Source organism: Pempheris klunzingeri, chromosome 1, assembly GCF_042242105.1.
Source record: "Pempheris klunzingeri isolate RE-2024b chromosome 1, fPemKlu1.hap1, whole genome shotgun sequence".
NCBI classification, from domain to species: domain Eukaryota; kingdom Metazoa; phylum Chordata; class Actinopteri; order Acropomatiformes; family Pempheridae; genus Pempheris; species Pempheris klunzingeri.
This window is the reverse complement of record NC_092012.1, coordinates 8,167,609-8,179,996: the sequence shown is the minus strand read 5'-3', so window position 1 is coordinate 8,179,996 and position 12,388 is coordinate 8,167,609. Positions and strand designations below refer to the sequence as shown.

The 12,388-nt window shown below is 38.9% G+C and overlaps 1 protein-coding gene across 2 annotated transcripts; it reads right to left on the bottom strand.

Moving 5' to 3' along the window:
* Positions 1-5,697: 5,697 nt before the first annotated feature.
* mibp2 (muscle-specific beta 1 integrin binding protein 2) lies at positions 5,698-8,261 on the bottom strand. Of its 2 annotated transcripts, XM_070831319.1 has the most exons (8): positions 8,013-8,261; positions 7,319-7,409; positions 7,044-7,092; positions 6,643-6,829; positions 6,481-6,552; positions 6,267-6,373; positions 6,049-6,143; positions 5,698-5,967 (listed from the first exon to the last, which is right to left on the bottom strand). In XM_070831319.1, exons 1-7 carry the CDS (start codon positions 8,036-8,038, stop codon positions 6,058-6,060), a joined length of 618 nt encoding a protein of 205 aa, XP_070687420.1. In that variant the 5' UTR covers positions 8,039-8,261; the 3' UTR covers positions 5,698-5,967; positions 6,049-6,057. The 2 variants fall into 2 exon arrangements, with proteins under 2 accessions (XP_070687420.1, XP_070687429.1); XM_070831328.1 differs by lacking the exons at positions 7,044-7,092; positions 8,013-8,261.
* Positions 8,262-12,388: the final 4,127 nt, after the last annotated feature.

The window sequence follows — 12,388 nt, the reverse complement described above, 5'->3', positions numbered from 1 at the left end:
GGGAAAACACAAACCTCCCCTCACCAAAGCCACAAGCGAGTCACAGACATGGAGCAGCAGCAGATGATGATGAAGTTGTATAGCGGACGGCCTTCCTGTCCAAGTAAACAGTGATTCAGACGGGTGAGGAGTGGGAGGCTGCGGTCTGCTTCAGACTGGCAGGACCAGGCCTCTCCCAGACCCACCATAACAGGATATGGTCCTTGAGCCCACACTGAGGATGGTTGCATCATGTTATTATTTCCCTCAGGTTTTACCATTTGGTTGGTGTGGTAATGTTCATGCACGGTGTGTACCATGTGAAGAACTGGACTGAGGGCTCTGGAAAACATATCTCTCTGTGGTGTTTTTGACCAAAGTGACAGTGAATGAGGTTACTTTCCCTCCTCGACCAGTTCTTATATAACTCTACATACGCAAGTCTGGATAAGTGGCCAAGGAGAACATTAGTAATTAGGTTTTTGTGACTCAACAGATGGTACAGAGTTGATATTTAAGCATAACTGTTTACTATGTTACCACCACATCTTTGCAAAACAACAATTTTACACTTATAATTAATTTAAATATGTGAATGCAATAGTAGTTTTGAGATAACTTCACTGTAAGGCTATGATTTTATGGTTTATCTTACTCTATAACATTTATCTGACAGCTTCGTAGTCGAGAGCAATTTCATACCCAAAACATATGATTAACTTGTAACTTGTAATACAGAATTAAACAACCTGGCTTATACATGTAGTAGTGAAAACAGATTCATCTTGACATGGCTGCATTAACCTTTTGGAGTCCACAGAAACAAAAATCAACCTGATTTTACTCCCATATTTTATTTAACATGAATACAGTAGAAGGAGTTTCAAATCCTTTACTTGCTGTATGTAAAAGTCCCAATACAACAATGCAAACATGTTCATGCATTTAAACTTCATTAAAAGAGCAGAGTAAAAGTGCACATTTTGTCAAAGACAAATGGCCCCTTTGACTGATACATTATTAGATATCACATGATTTAAATGTTAATACTGAGGCATCGATGTGTAAATACAGGTTTGCTATTATAGATGGTCGAGATGGAACTACCTTTGAGTACTTTATATCGAGTTAGGTACTTTTCTCAGGTATTTTACTCAAACCAAGGGGTCAAAACTATCTAGAAAATCACTATTAAATACATCTGTCAGTAAAAAGTAAAGTATTTTACCCTGAAATCTGGTGAGGTATTAGTTTAAAGGGGCAGAACATGAAAATACTCCAGTAAATATGTTACGTGTACAATGCATGAATGGAATATGAATGTACAGATCTTGTGTTGGTTTCCTTTGTCTTGAGTATGTAAACGTAATTATGTTATCTTGACCCCATCCTAGGACACTATCTCATATATCAAGGTATTATAATGTATGCTTGCTGATAAGAGATTGTAAGTAAAACCTCATGGTGGAAAACGTGAAAATAAATACAAGACAATTATATATATGTTAAAAAAAAAAGGAAAGGAAAATACTCAATTAAAGTACCTCAAAACTGTACCTAAGAACAGTAGTTGAGTAAATATTCTTTCCACCACTGGTCAAAGGACAAAACTGAAATAATAAAGACAGGGCGCCTGGAGAGCTAGATAGTTTTGCAGTATATTTTTGATGGATCAGTAGTAATAATCCAATATTAGAATAGATAGCCTCTGTAACACTATGAAAGGGGGCATTGTGCAAAATGTGTACGCTTATGGCACTTTATTTCAGCAAAAACATTGACTGTTTGTAAATTGTAGCTGAAAATATCTAACTTGTGGTATTACTACTTTAACTGAAGTAAAGGATCTAAATACTCCTTCTGCGACCTGTGTCGTAGCGAACGCGTACAGCAGTGAAATGTGTCTGGTGCTGTGAATGGGTCATAGTTATAGTGAGTGTGTTGTGTCTGCACTGTGGTATAATTTCTCCCTGGGCCAGTTCCACTCAGCGTAAACACAGACAGAGTGAGTGAACCACAGTAGGTGAAAAGCTGTTTTCACATCAGCCCCACAGGTGTGGCATGAACCCCGCTCAGCTCACTGCCATGCTTCAGACGCCTCAGAGGATCACATTTTCAAAACAAGTCTTCGCAACAACCCCAATCGTGACAAAAGATTTTATGGCACAAATGGCTCCTCTGAGACTGTAATAAAGCAGTAAATATAGAAACCACTCGTAGGCTGAAAGGGAGGCTTTGTTGCGGTGGAAGGAAAGGATGATTTGATTAAATGAATGTGCCCTGTCCTTGTTGTTTTCTTGGGTTGGGTAACAGACGAAAACAGGAGAAAATATGTTATAGGACGCACTGTAAAGCTGCGAGCGAGACAAAGAAATTGTTTTCAGACAAGCAGCCACAGAGTCAGAGTCACCTCTGCTGCCAGGGTGGTTAGTGGTTGCACAGCCGTGTCCTGTCTGACCTGAGTCAGGAGGAGATGCGATAATCCAAACCTTAACTCTATGGAGTTAGAGGTCTGAAGGGAGGATTTATAGTGTTGTTTATACGCTCCATTTGAATCAACCACAGCAGACTGTTGCTTCCTCTGCTCTTTGGATGTTCTGAGCACAGTGAGGAGAGGTGTGTCGGGAGACAGAGCGAGAGACGGGCGCAGCACTGACACACTGTACACCCATGCAGACGGAGAGGCAGGCAGACACACTCTTGCTCACATACACAAACAAGATCCAGTATGAGCCAGAACTGCAGCCCTCATAACCTCTTGTGTGGTGGTTGCTGTGGTTTGGAAAACTGCAGGGTTTGATGTAGTCCAGAGGCAGTATGGGTGTCAGAAGACGATGTCCTCTATCACCACAGTGCCATTCGTCCATGACAGATCGCATCTGAGGACAAAGAGTTCACAGTAACCTAGTTTCTGCAAGCTGGGACCCACTGTTCAATTAAAAAAAAAATACTCTTTAACATTTCAATGTGTGACAAGCCTATCACAGTGCTGTGTATAGAAAGAAAAGCCACAGAAAGTAGAGGTCAGTAAAACACATGCAGCCATGCCTTTGTGTGGATCTGAAACAATCTTACCTTCTGTTTTTTTCTTCCAGGGGAGGCCTCACCAGCAGCAGTCAAGGTTACATAACTGCTTATCTCTCACATTCTCACATTCAAGTCATTCAAGACCGACGCTGTGAAGAAAAACCCGTTTTAAAACGACTTAGCTAACCTTTGAGCAAATGAAGACCATCTTAAAATGATTTTTGCCACAGAAGTGAAGCATATTATGAGTTACTAATAACATGTTGAGCCATATGAGGGCGTTAGCACACAGAATATCTGGGCTTGAGTGAGAATCTCACACAGAAAAACAGAAATTTGTTACTTTGCAAAAAGTTACACAAAAGTAAAGGTTTCTGCCTTGAAAGGTTTGGTCCCACCTAAAGAATTACATCTTAAACATGAAGCGCTTTGGTATTTGTCCTGCTGATTCTAAAGTAGGCAGCAGGAAATTCCCAAGATTGTAACTGGATCTCCATCTCACTTTCTCTCTGTCTCTCTCTCTCTCCCTTGAAACTTTGGAGTGTACTGGTGTCCTGAACAAATCAGTTAACCACTCAATAACCCATAAACAAAAAGTTTAATCTAATTTAAGCTTGAATGATAGTAAGCAAAGACTAATCGGGAATTTGAATGGCTCAAACTATAAATTGTTTAGCTTGTGTTTGTGTTGTTGAGCCGATGATGTCGTGCAAACAGTCACAACAATCACAGGCGATGCGGAAGAGCTAAAAGTGTGTGTGAGTGTGCATGCAGCAGGTATTGTGTAAGTAACCAAAGAGGAAATGGGTGGAGTAAATACTGAGGACTCATTTGAGGGCATGAAAATGCATAAATACGACAATAAAATCTAAATTACAGCAGATCATTTGGCACCAATGCATTGAAAAAACATGCTTTATAAGACATGTGTTCACCGCCTGCTTGTGTTTGCCCATGCTGTTGCTGCAGAGGGGCTGATGTGTCACTCATGCAGTCTGTCTGGAGCTCGGGAAACCTGTATGAGCTGCTTTGTGCTCTGTGAATAATACAACACACGCTCTCTTTGTCAGACCGCCATCTCTCCTGCTAATGCTAACATTCGAGGGTTGTTTTGTTCCAGAGTGACACATCCAGCAGACCAGCAGAAGGGAAAAAGTGACTATTAAAATGGAAAAAGATTTAATGCTGAAAATATCGTGTAGTTTGTTTTCAGAAGTGGATCAGTTGAATGGGTGGTTGAAAAAGCACAGTTGGATTTTTGCGAATTACTAAAATCAATACATAACATGTCTTTTAAGCTCTAAATACAATAGATTGCACACACACACACACACACAAGAGCAGGTACCCTCATGTAGAGGTACAAAAAAGAAAAAAAACCATTTCTCACATCTAGGCCAAATTTTTTTTCCCCCTAACGTACACATGACTCTGACCTACTTCCATGCATGCCTATAGTAACATTACATAACTTCTGCTTTCATGGTATATGAATAAAGGAGAGCGGAAAGCAGATTTCACTCCCTCAGAGGGGCGTGACACACCCATGACTCAGATAGTTTCAGGCTTGTGTGGATGATGAATTTAGATTTCGTCAGCTGTATATTTCCATTGCAGTAAAATAAGTATTGTATTAATATACCATCCTAATGCATTATTTTGGGATTACATAACTGCGCAAACTGGTAAAGATTCATGTCTCTGCTTATGCAAACAAAGATTATCTTAATTTTACACATATATACAACACAGCCATCCACATATATTACATTAACCCCATTTTATATGTATATACACATAAAATAACAGGAATATAGGGATAAATACATGTTATGTGTGCCTGTCGTAATACCAGATTAGGCAGCATTTGCAACCAAAAAGGCTACCGCAGCTTTGTGGGGAATCTGACAGAATGGTTGGGCTTATTTATTGCAACTGAGGTAAAGCATTCAAAATAAATGTCTTTGAATTTGGGGTTAAACCGCTGTTCTAAAGACATTCACTTAAAAAAGATGTGGTCTGGGATTAAAATCAGGTTGTCCACCATATATTTTCCCCACTTGCTCCAAGTGATGGTCTGCTTGCATCCAGTGATGCTAATTTTCTGTCATAAATTCTGGACACTGTCACCTTGTTTACAGTAACCAGGTACTTCAAAACAAATTTATACCAAGCTTTAAATATAACGTGTGTGCTTAACACCTTTGTCTAATGTCTATTTTCCAACAAATGCAAATCATGTATGAAGTTCCACTTATTGTCTCCATTATCATACAAAACTATTGGTCTGTAAAACCAAGTAAAAGGGGGCTTATAAATTATTCTAGATTATTCTGAAAGAAAAACGTCCAGAGAAATAGTCTGTCTGGGTGTGTGTGCGCATGTCTGAATTTAGATAAGGTGTCTGCTCTAAACCTAAGGTCACGAGTTTTAACCTTGTGAGTCCGCTTATCTCTCACACCAAATGTTGAGTGGGAACAAGATAACGAAACTGCGCGCCATGTCTGACATTAACAACTTCACAGGGCGGCAAGTGTTGAAAACATTGAAAACTTACAATTTACAAATGTGGACTTCACTGGTGCAAAGACTAATAATTCTTTATGTTACATTTTGTGGGGTTTCACTTTGTACTACCTTCAGTGTTAAGAGGGGACGTTGTCCCCTTTAAATAATCACAAGAGCACAGAGTTGGCAGGAGGTCGTTTATTGACACATGCAGCTAAGTGCAACCATCCTCTGAACATATCCAGCACCTGTCTTGGGAGTGTAGGCTGTTACAAAGCAATAAATATGGTTGATATAAAAACCAGCATTTGATGCCGTCAGTAAAAACATTTACAAAAAAAAAAAAAAAAAAGTCGTAGCAGTCAGCCACATGAGCTGCCAGGTAGAAACTTAAGGCAAGGCGGTCTTCTGCTTGCAGGTTGAGTATATCCTCCTTTTAGCCGATCGTATGACCTGCAATAATGAAAAATTATCAGACACTCACTCATTTGAATGGAAAGACTTTATGACAGGACAGTCGGATGATTTGTGTACCTTTGTTAATTAAAGAGACTTCTGAATGTTATTCAGGATGTTGCCATAGACAAAGTTGAACAGCTGTTCCTTTGACTTGGTTCCATCTAGCTGCACTGTAATAGCATACAAACATATAATCAATAGGAGAAACGTTTACCTTTAAAAATAAAAAACACAGTTGCATGCAAAATATGATACAAAAATACAGCAATAAAAAAATAATAATAAATACTTACAGATATCAACACCCGATTCCTCCATGATGTTCTTGTGTTTCAGATACATGGGCCAGACGTGGCCATCGAACAGGCCGGGGATGTCTGGCACCATGTAGTTCCTTGAGCTGCAAAGAGACACACACACACCACCAATTACATAAAAAGGTAATAAGACAGAAACTACATAACAAAAACCAGCTAAGAATGGTGTCTAAAGCACTGAAACACTTACCACCTCCTCTTTTTGCATTCTTCATATGGGATGGAAATAAAGTAACGTTGGTTCAGCACGTCGATCAAAGGTCTGCAGGGGTAGAGACAAATTCATTCCTGGTCCTGTTTGTTTTACAGTGAGAAACAACACCAACGTGTAATAATGAGCACATGTTCTTACCCGTAGGTGTAAAGCAGAAAGCCCTCCACAATAAGGATGTGAGTCTCCTCCTCCTCATGGTCGGACTTTGGGACAATATCAGTGTCCAGGGTGTTATTAACGCCATGAGACTTCTCAAACTTCACCGGGTTCTCCAACCATCCGTAGATCGTACTCATCATGGCGTCCATGTCCAAAGCAGTAATGACTGGAAGTAATGAGGAAGGGAAGAGAAAAGCGTACAGGAAATTGCAAAGAGCAAGTAAGAAACGCAAGTTCAGCATACAAGTTTGTCTATATTGCATGCACATTACAAATGAAACGTGACGTTGCAGCAGGAGCAAACACACGAAAATACACACACACATACACACACATACACACTCAGACACACAAACCCTTTCATAAAAACCCAGGCTTACCATCGTACTGCTTAAAGCCATCTTCACCAACTTCAATCTGATCTCGTGGCTGAAACATACATTGATAAGATGTACCCAGGTACATTCCACTAGTGCTACACTCTGCTTTATGGAAGGCTCTGATAGTGTATTTACACACTACATCAAACTGCATCTAGTAACATAGGCAGCAAAGTGTTAACACCCCGCCAACATGAGTCACTCAGAGCAATCCCTTTTCCTTAACTACATCCAAATTTTAAAAAGAGATATCGATGTGTGTGTGTGAGGCTCACCTTGAAGAAGTCATCCTGGTGTACGACACAACAGTTGGGCAGGTTCTTGATCAGCCTCTCGGTGAGGGTGGTTTTCCCTCCATTGGTTACGCTACACGGAACAAAGCAAAAACTGGGGAATGAATGGTGGATGATGCATCCTAGACAATAAGTTTTGATTAATGATTAGACAATCACTTTGTTTCTGGACACTGGAGGTTCCCTTTGAACGTGGAGTTTCGCATGTTCTGGGTTGCATTTTATTAATTTATATTATTAAAACACGACATACCATTAGTGCAACTGATTTTATGCCATTGTAGGCATTAGTCTACATTATTAAAAAAAAAAAAAAAAGAGAGAAAAAAAAAAAAAGGTGGGTCACCCGCCAAGGATAACGTTGCCCACCTTTATTACATGCTTGCAACTGTTAGCTTTAGCTCTATTTAGTGATTACCCGACATAATTAAGCGTTTGCACAAGCTGTATATTTGACATAGTTGGTTATTGAACAGTTACAACAAAAAAGAGGAAGCAACAATTTAGCGGAAGAAGAACTCGCCCTCCCCACGTGTGCAGGGCTTTTAGGGCCTATCAGCTCGGCTAACCGGCTAGCTTAGCATAGCTTAGCTTATTTTACCATAGCATAGCATACTATAGCATAGCTTAGTTTATCCTAGCATAGCTCCGGGCCATTCATCCGTCCGGAACTCACCCGCCGATGCCGATGATGTACTTCATGTTGTCGTGTGGTCGAAGCTCGTGAAAAAGTCGTTCAAAACGTCAATAAACCGGTTCAGGAACACAGTGATCAGACGGGGAAGAAAGCTTAAAAAGAGAAGGTTGCAGCAGGAAACGTCAACTACTCGATTCCTCCATGGTACTTTGGTTGAGTGAGTAAGGTAAGAGCAGAGACGGGCTGTCACGCGGTCTTCCACCGAGAGAGGAGCGTGGCTGGACTGCAGCTGCTACACATACTGCAGACAGCGCCGTGATTGGCTATTTAAACACCCCAAGATGCGGGGTAGAACTCCCGACAGCCAATCAGGAGCGAGCGTCACCGCAGCTTCCGCCCACCCCCGCCTGCTAGTCATTTTTAATGCTAGAAACTAAAAAAAATATATATATATAAAAATATATATTTACTTGACTGTTTGTGCTGCTTTATAGTTCCACTTTGTTTTTAACATGATAGTATACAAAAATAAGAATATGGTACAGTAATTTTGCACTGCATCTCTTGACTTGAACTTGACTTGTTCTCCACATATTGATATTACTGTAATTATACACTGAATAGAATATTCTGGAAGTATTTATTGTTAACATTGTTGTATACAACGTTACTGTGTATAATTTCTGCAGTTTCCCTTTGGGATTAATAAAGTAATCCATCTATCTCTCTATCTGTAATCTGTCTATCTATGAAATATTTACACAACTTTTATCATACAGTTATAGTTATTTAGCAAAAAACATGTGATTAGTTCATAAAATATGGTTTGATATATAAAGTAGTTTGAATTAGCTCCTAAATACTATTCATAGTGTATTTTAATGCCTCAGGATTAGCAATCCAATAATGTAATCTGTAATAACCTTCACACATAGTGGCCACTTTCTGCATAATGAGTACCACTATATTTCACTGATACTATAGCCTAGTTATGTTTTTGAGTTAGTAAAATCTTAGATGTACAGTCTTTACTTATAATTAAGTATTTTTACATTGTGGTACTGCTTTGTTTAGTCTGCTGTAATCTTAATCAACATACATTTTATCTTAATTGCAAAATGCATCTCTTCAATAATTAAAACACCATTTTGTGTGTTATTTTTCATTTTACGTGACTTATTTATTATTTATTCATAACAATTTTCACACCACATTTCAGAAGGAAATGGTATCTGCTGTTAGTTTGCATATTAGACTTTGATACAAAATGTACCATAAGTTTATATAACTTATGTATTCCAATAGTAGTTATAGTTATTAGGTACAGTCTCACCTGGACCATACTACAGACAACAAAGATAACACTTTACTTTTACTTTGGGTGCTTTTTAAGTATTTCTAGTATTTAAACTGTATATTGTATTCAATTGTGTTTGTGAATCTTTTGGACTTTTCTCATTTATAGGAAGACATGGCCTCGTTTTACGACTGAGGCCTTGACAGACGCATGTTAACTGTAGAGCAAGTTTGCATTGTGCCAATGACCTGTAAGATTTTTTCCCCCCTTATTAATTTTCTGTGTCAGCCTGGTTCCATTCAGCAGTGTTATCAGCTACTCACTTTCACACACACACACCAATAAACACATAATAAAACAGGTAAGGCGGCTGGTACGCTGCCACAGAAAACAGTTCTTATTGAATCAGAGACACAAAAGACACAAAGCTCACCATCTCTTCACAAACTCACAATGCTGTGGTGTTTATTTCACCAGCCTGCAGCTGACCTCTCTCTGTTTTGTTTCGAAACTTCCCAACCAACTCCATGACACAGTTTCCCGCGGTTTCACCAAAATATTACTTATCTTGGGGTTTACACCCTCGAGAACCTCAACTATGAAGAGGAAGTCGCCAAGTGTGGAATTCAGCTCAGCTTGTAAGATCTCTATTCATAGTTTGACTCAGCTCCATTCTGCCGATTTGGAGCCTGAGACTGAGAGATTTTTCTCAAATTTTCTTGAAGCTTAAAACAACAAGCAGCACAGATTCTTTCACATTCATGGGCTGAATCTGGTGTAATGTTTCTAGGGGGTTCAAGCTGAGATAAATAAACCTACTCTGATACTCTGATATCAGCTGGTTTACACGCCAGATGAACATGCTTCGCTAAACTATCTCTTGCCTTCTCATTCGACCACCATGTGATATCGTGACATCACCTTTAAAATGTGACTTCTGAGAGATTGTTGGTACTGAAAGCATAGCCTAATTATATTTTTCATCTAATCATAAAATTTGTTAAAGACGACCTTTTGCGTGAACCCTCACATTTGTTCAGTCTTGTGATGTGATGGTTTATTTTACACTCGTTTAATGTCTGTACAATTGCTGCTCCCCATATCTTATATATATCATATATATCCTGATATATCCTGACACAACATTTCAGTTACTTCACAATTTAGTGTGCATCAGATTAGATAATCGTGTTTTCAATGTTAATCTGAAAAGTTACTATTAAAATACACCAATTAGATGAATGTGTGCAGTAAATATTACATTGATCCTCACTGAAATATAGTTGAGCCTAAGTATGAAATGTCATAAAGTGGTAAGTGCCTTTAAAGTAGCATAAAAAAAAAGCTAAAATTGCTTTACATGAGCCAAGCTGACCAAACCTGAGCATCAGTTTTGTGTATTTGGCAATCTGCTTTTATTTTGTTGTAGTTTTGTCAGGAAGATTTTGGTCTGTTTTGGTTTGCTCTTTTGTTTTTCCATGTAATACAGCTGCAGTAACTTGCTGTGTGAGTTTTTGGAAATGCCCTTATTAGTGTGTCCACTCACACTAAACTGTGTCACCCCCCTTTCAGTCATGGATGTGGAGGTCTGAGCATGAATCTACTTGTTTTTCTATGAATTTCAGTCGTTTTAACCTCTTTGGACATCCTTACATAGTGTGTGAACTATAATAAATCAGCGTTGCATCACCCTTTCATGTGACACTTCCTCATCTTCATTTGGCCATTTTGTTTAGTTTACACATCTGAATAACTCACATAAACTGAAATTCACAGGAGTGAAATTCAGTGACCGTCCAGCATTGACTGGTGAAGATGACATGAAGCTGACCTGAGATGCTAAATCAGCTGCACAGCAAATATTACACTGTCCCACATATGAATGTCTCATAAACCTGAGAGATACTGCGGGGTCTGTGAACATACTTCACTGACTGTACACTGTGTTCTCCTCTGCCCCCCCCCCCTCCTCACTGTCTGGGTTGTCACATTTCACGTCACGCTTGTGTCGTGCAGCATTATTCACATCTAAACTGATTGTTTTTCCACAAATGCAACATTCTCTGCATGACTGCCGTTTCTCCGCAGTAAATCCAGGAAATGTATTATCTAGTTTGGTCGTGTGTTACAGTTGATGGATCGTGTTAAATCAGTGCATGGAGGGACTGCATACATGCTGATCAGGGTATAAGAGCCTAAGGTTCTCTGATAGTATTTGTCATATAAGTGAGAGAGTTGTTACAGTTTAGTAGTTCCTGCACATTTTGTTCTGATCTTACTGTCGACTCGAAGCACTTGAACATCTGACTGCCATCTGCTGGCTGTGATTAAACCTCCATTTGAGAAGTTTTTGTCTGTCGTACCTCCACAGCCTTGTTAAATCATGCTCAAGCACCCATTCATAGACACCATGCACCATGTCACTGATTTTACTTTAGCTATTTATCCATTACTCTCAGCTAACTGTTTGGTCTTGGTAACTTTTAAGTTTTCACAGCAGAATCAACATGTGGATTTATTTTTTCTTCATTAGTTCACAATTTCTACTTTGCCAAGTAAGTGGAGCCTGTGTACTTTCACCATGTACCCTAACTGTAGAAGTACCCCCTGGGGTACAATTACGCCTGTTTGGGAATCACTGCAGTACATCTCAGTCAGATCTCCGATTAGACACACACACACACACACATGCACACTCACTTTACATTGCATTAAAATATAATGAAAAATGTATGAAAATTCTCATATATTGCAATGAAAAGTGCCAGTATTTATATTTTGATATCCCTTTAAAGACATTTAAAAAAGATGCATGCTTAATTACAATGATAGTATAATATTTAATACTACTGATCAGGAATAATACAAATAAAAATAAATAAAGAGAGAAAGAAATAAAAAATGTGTCCTTTCACTAACTGTAGTTACCTTTCCCCACTTTACACTAAAGTTATGATAGCTGATGCGTGCTTGCAGAATATTTTCTTTGATATTCTGATATTTTTCTTATATTTTTTGATGTTTTTCTTTTGTGTATCAGAACCTGGGTGTTGCTTTTGTTCACTGTGCTACGTCCATGATTTCTTTTAGTCTAACTGTGCATGTGATTTTTGACCGA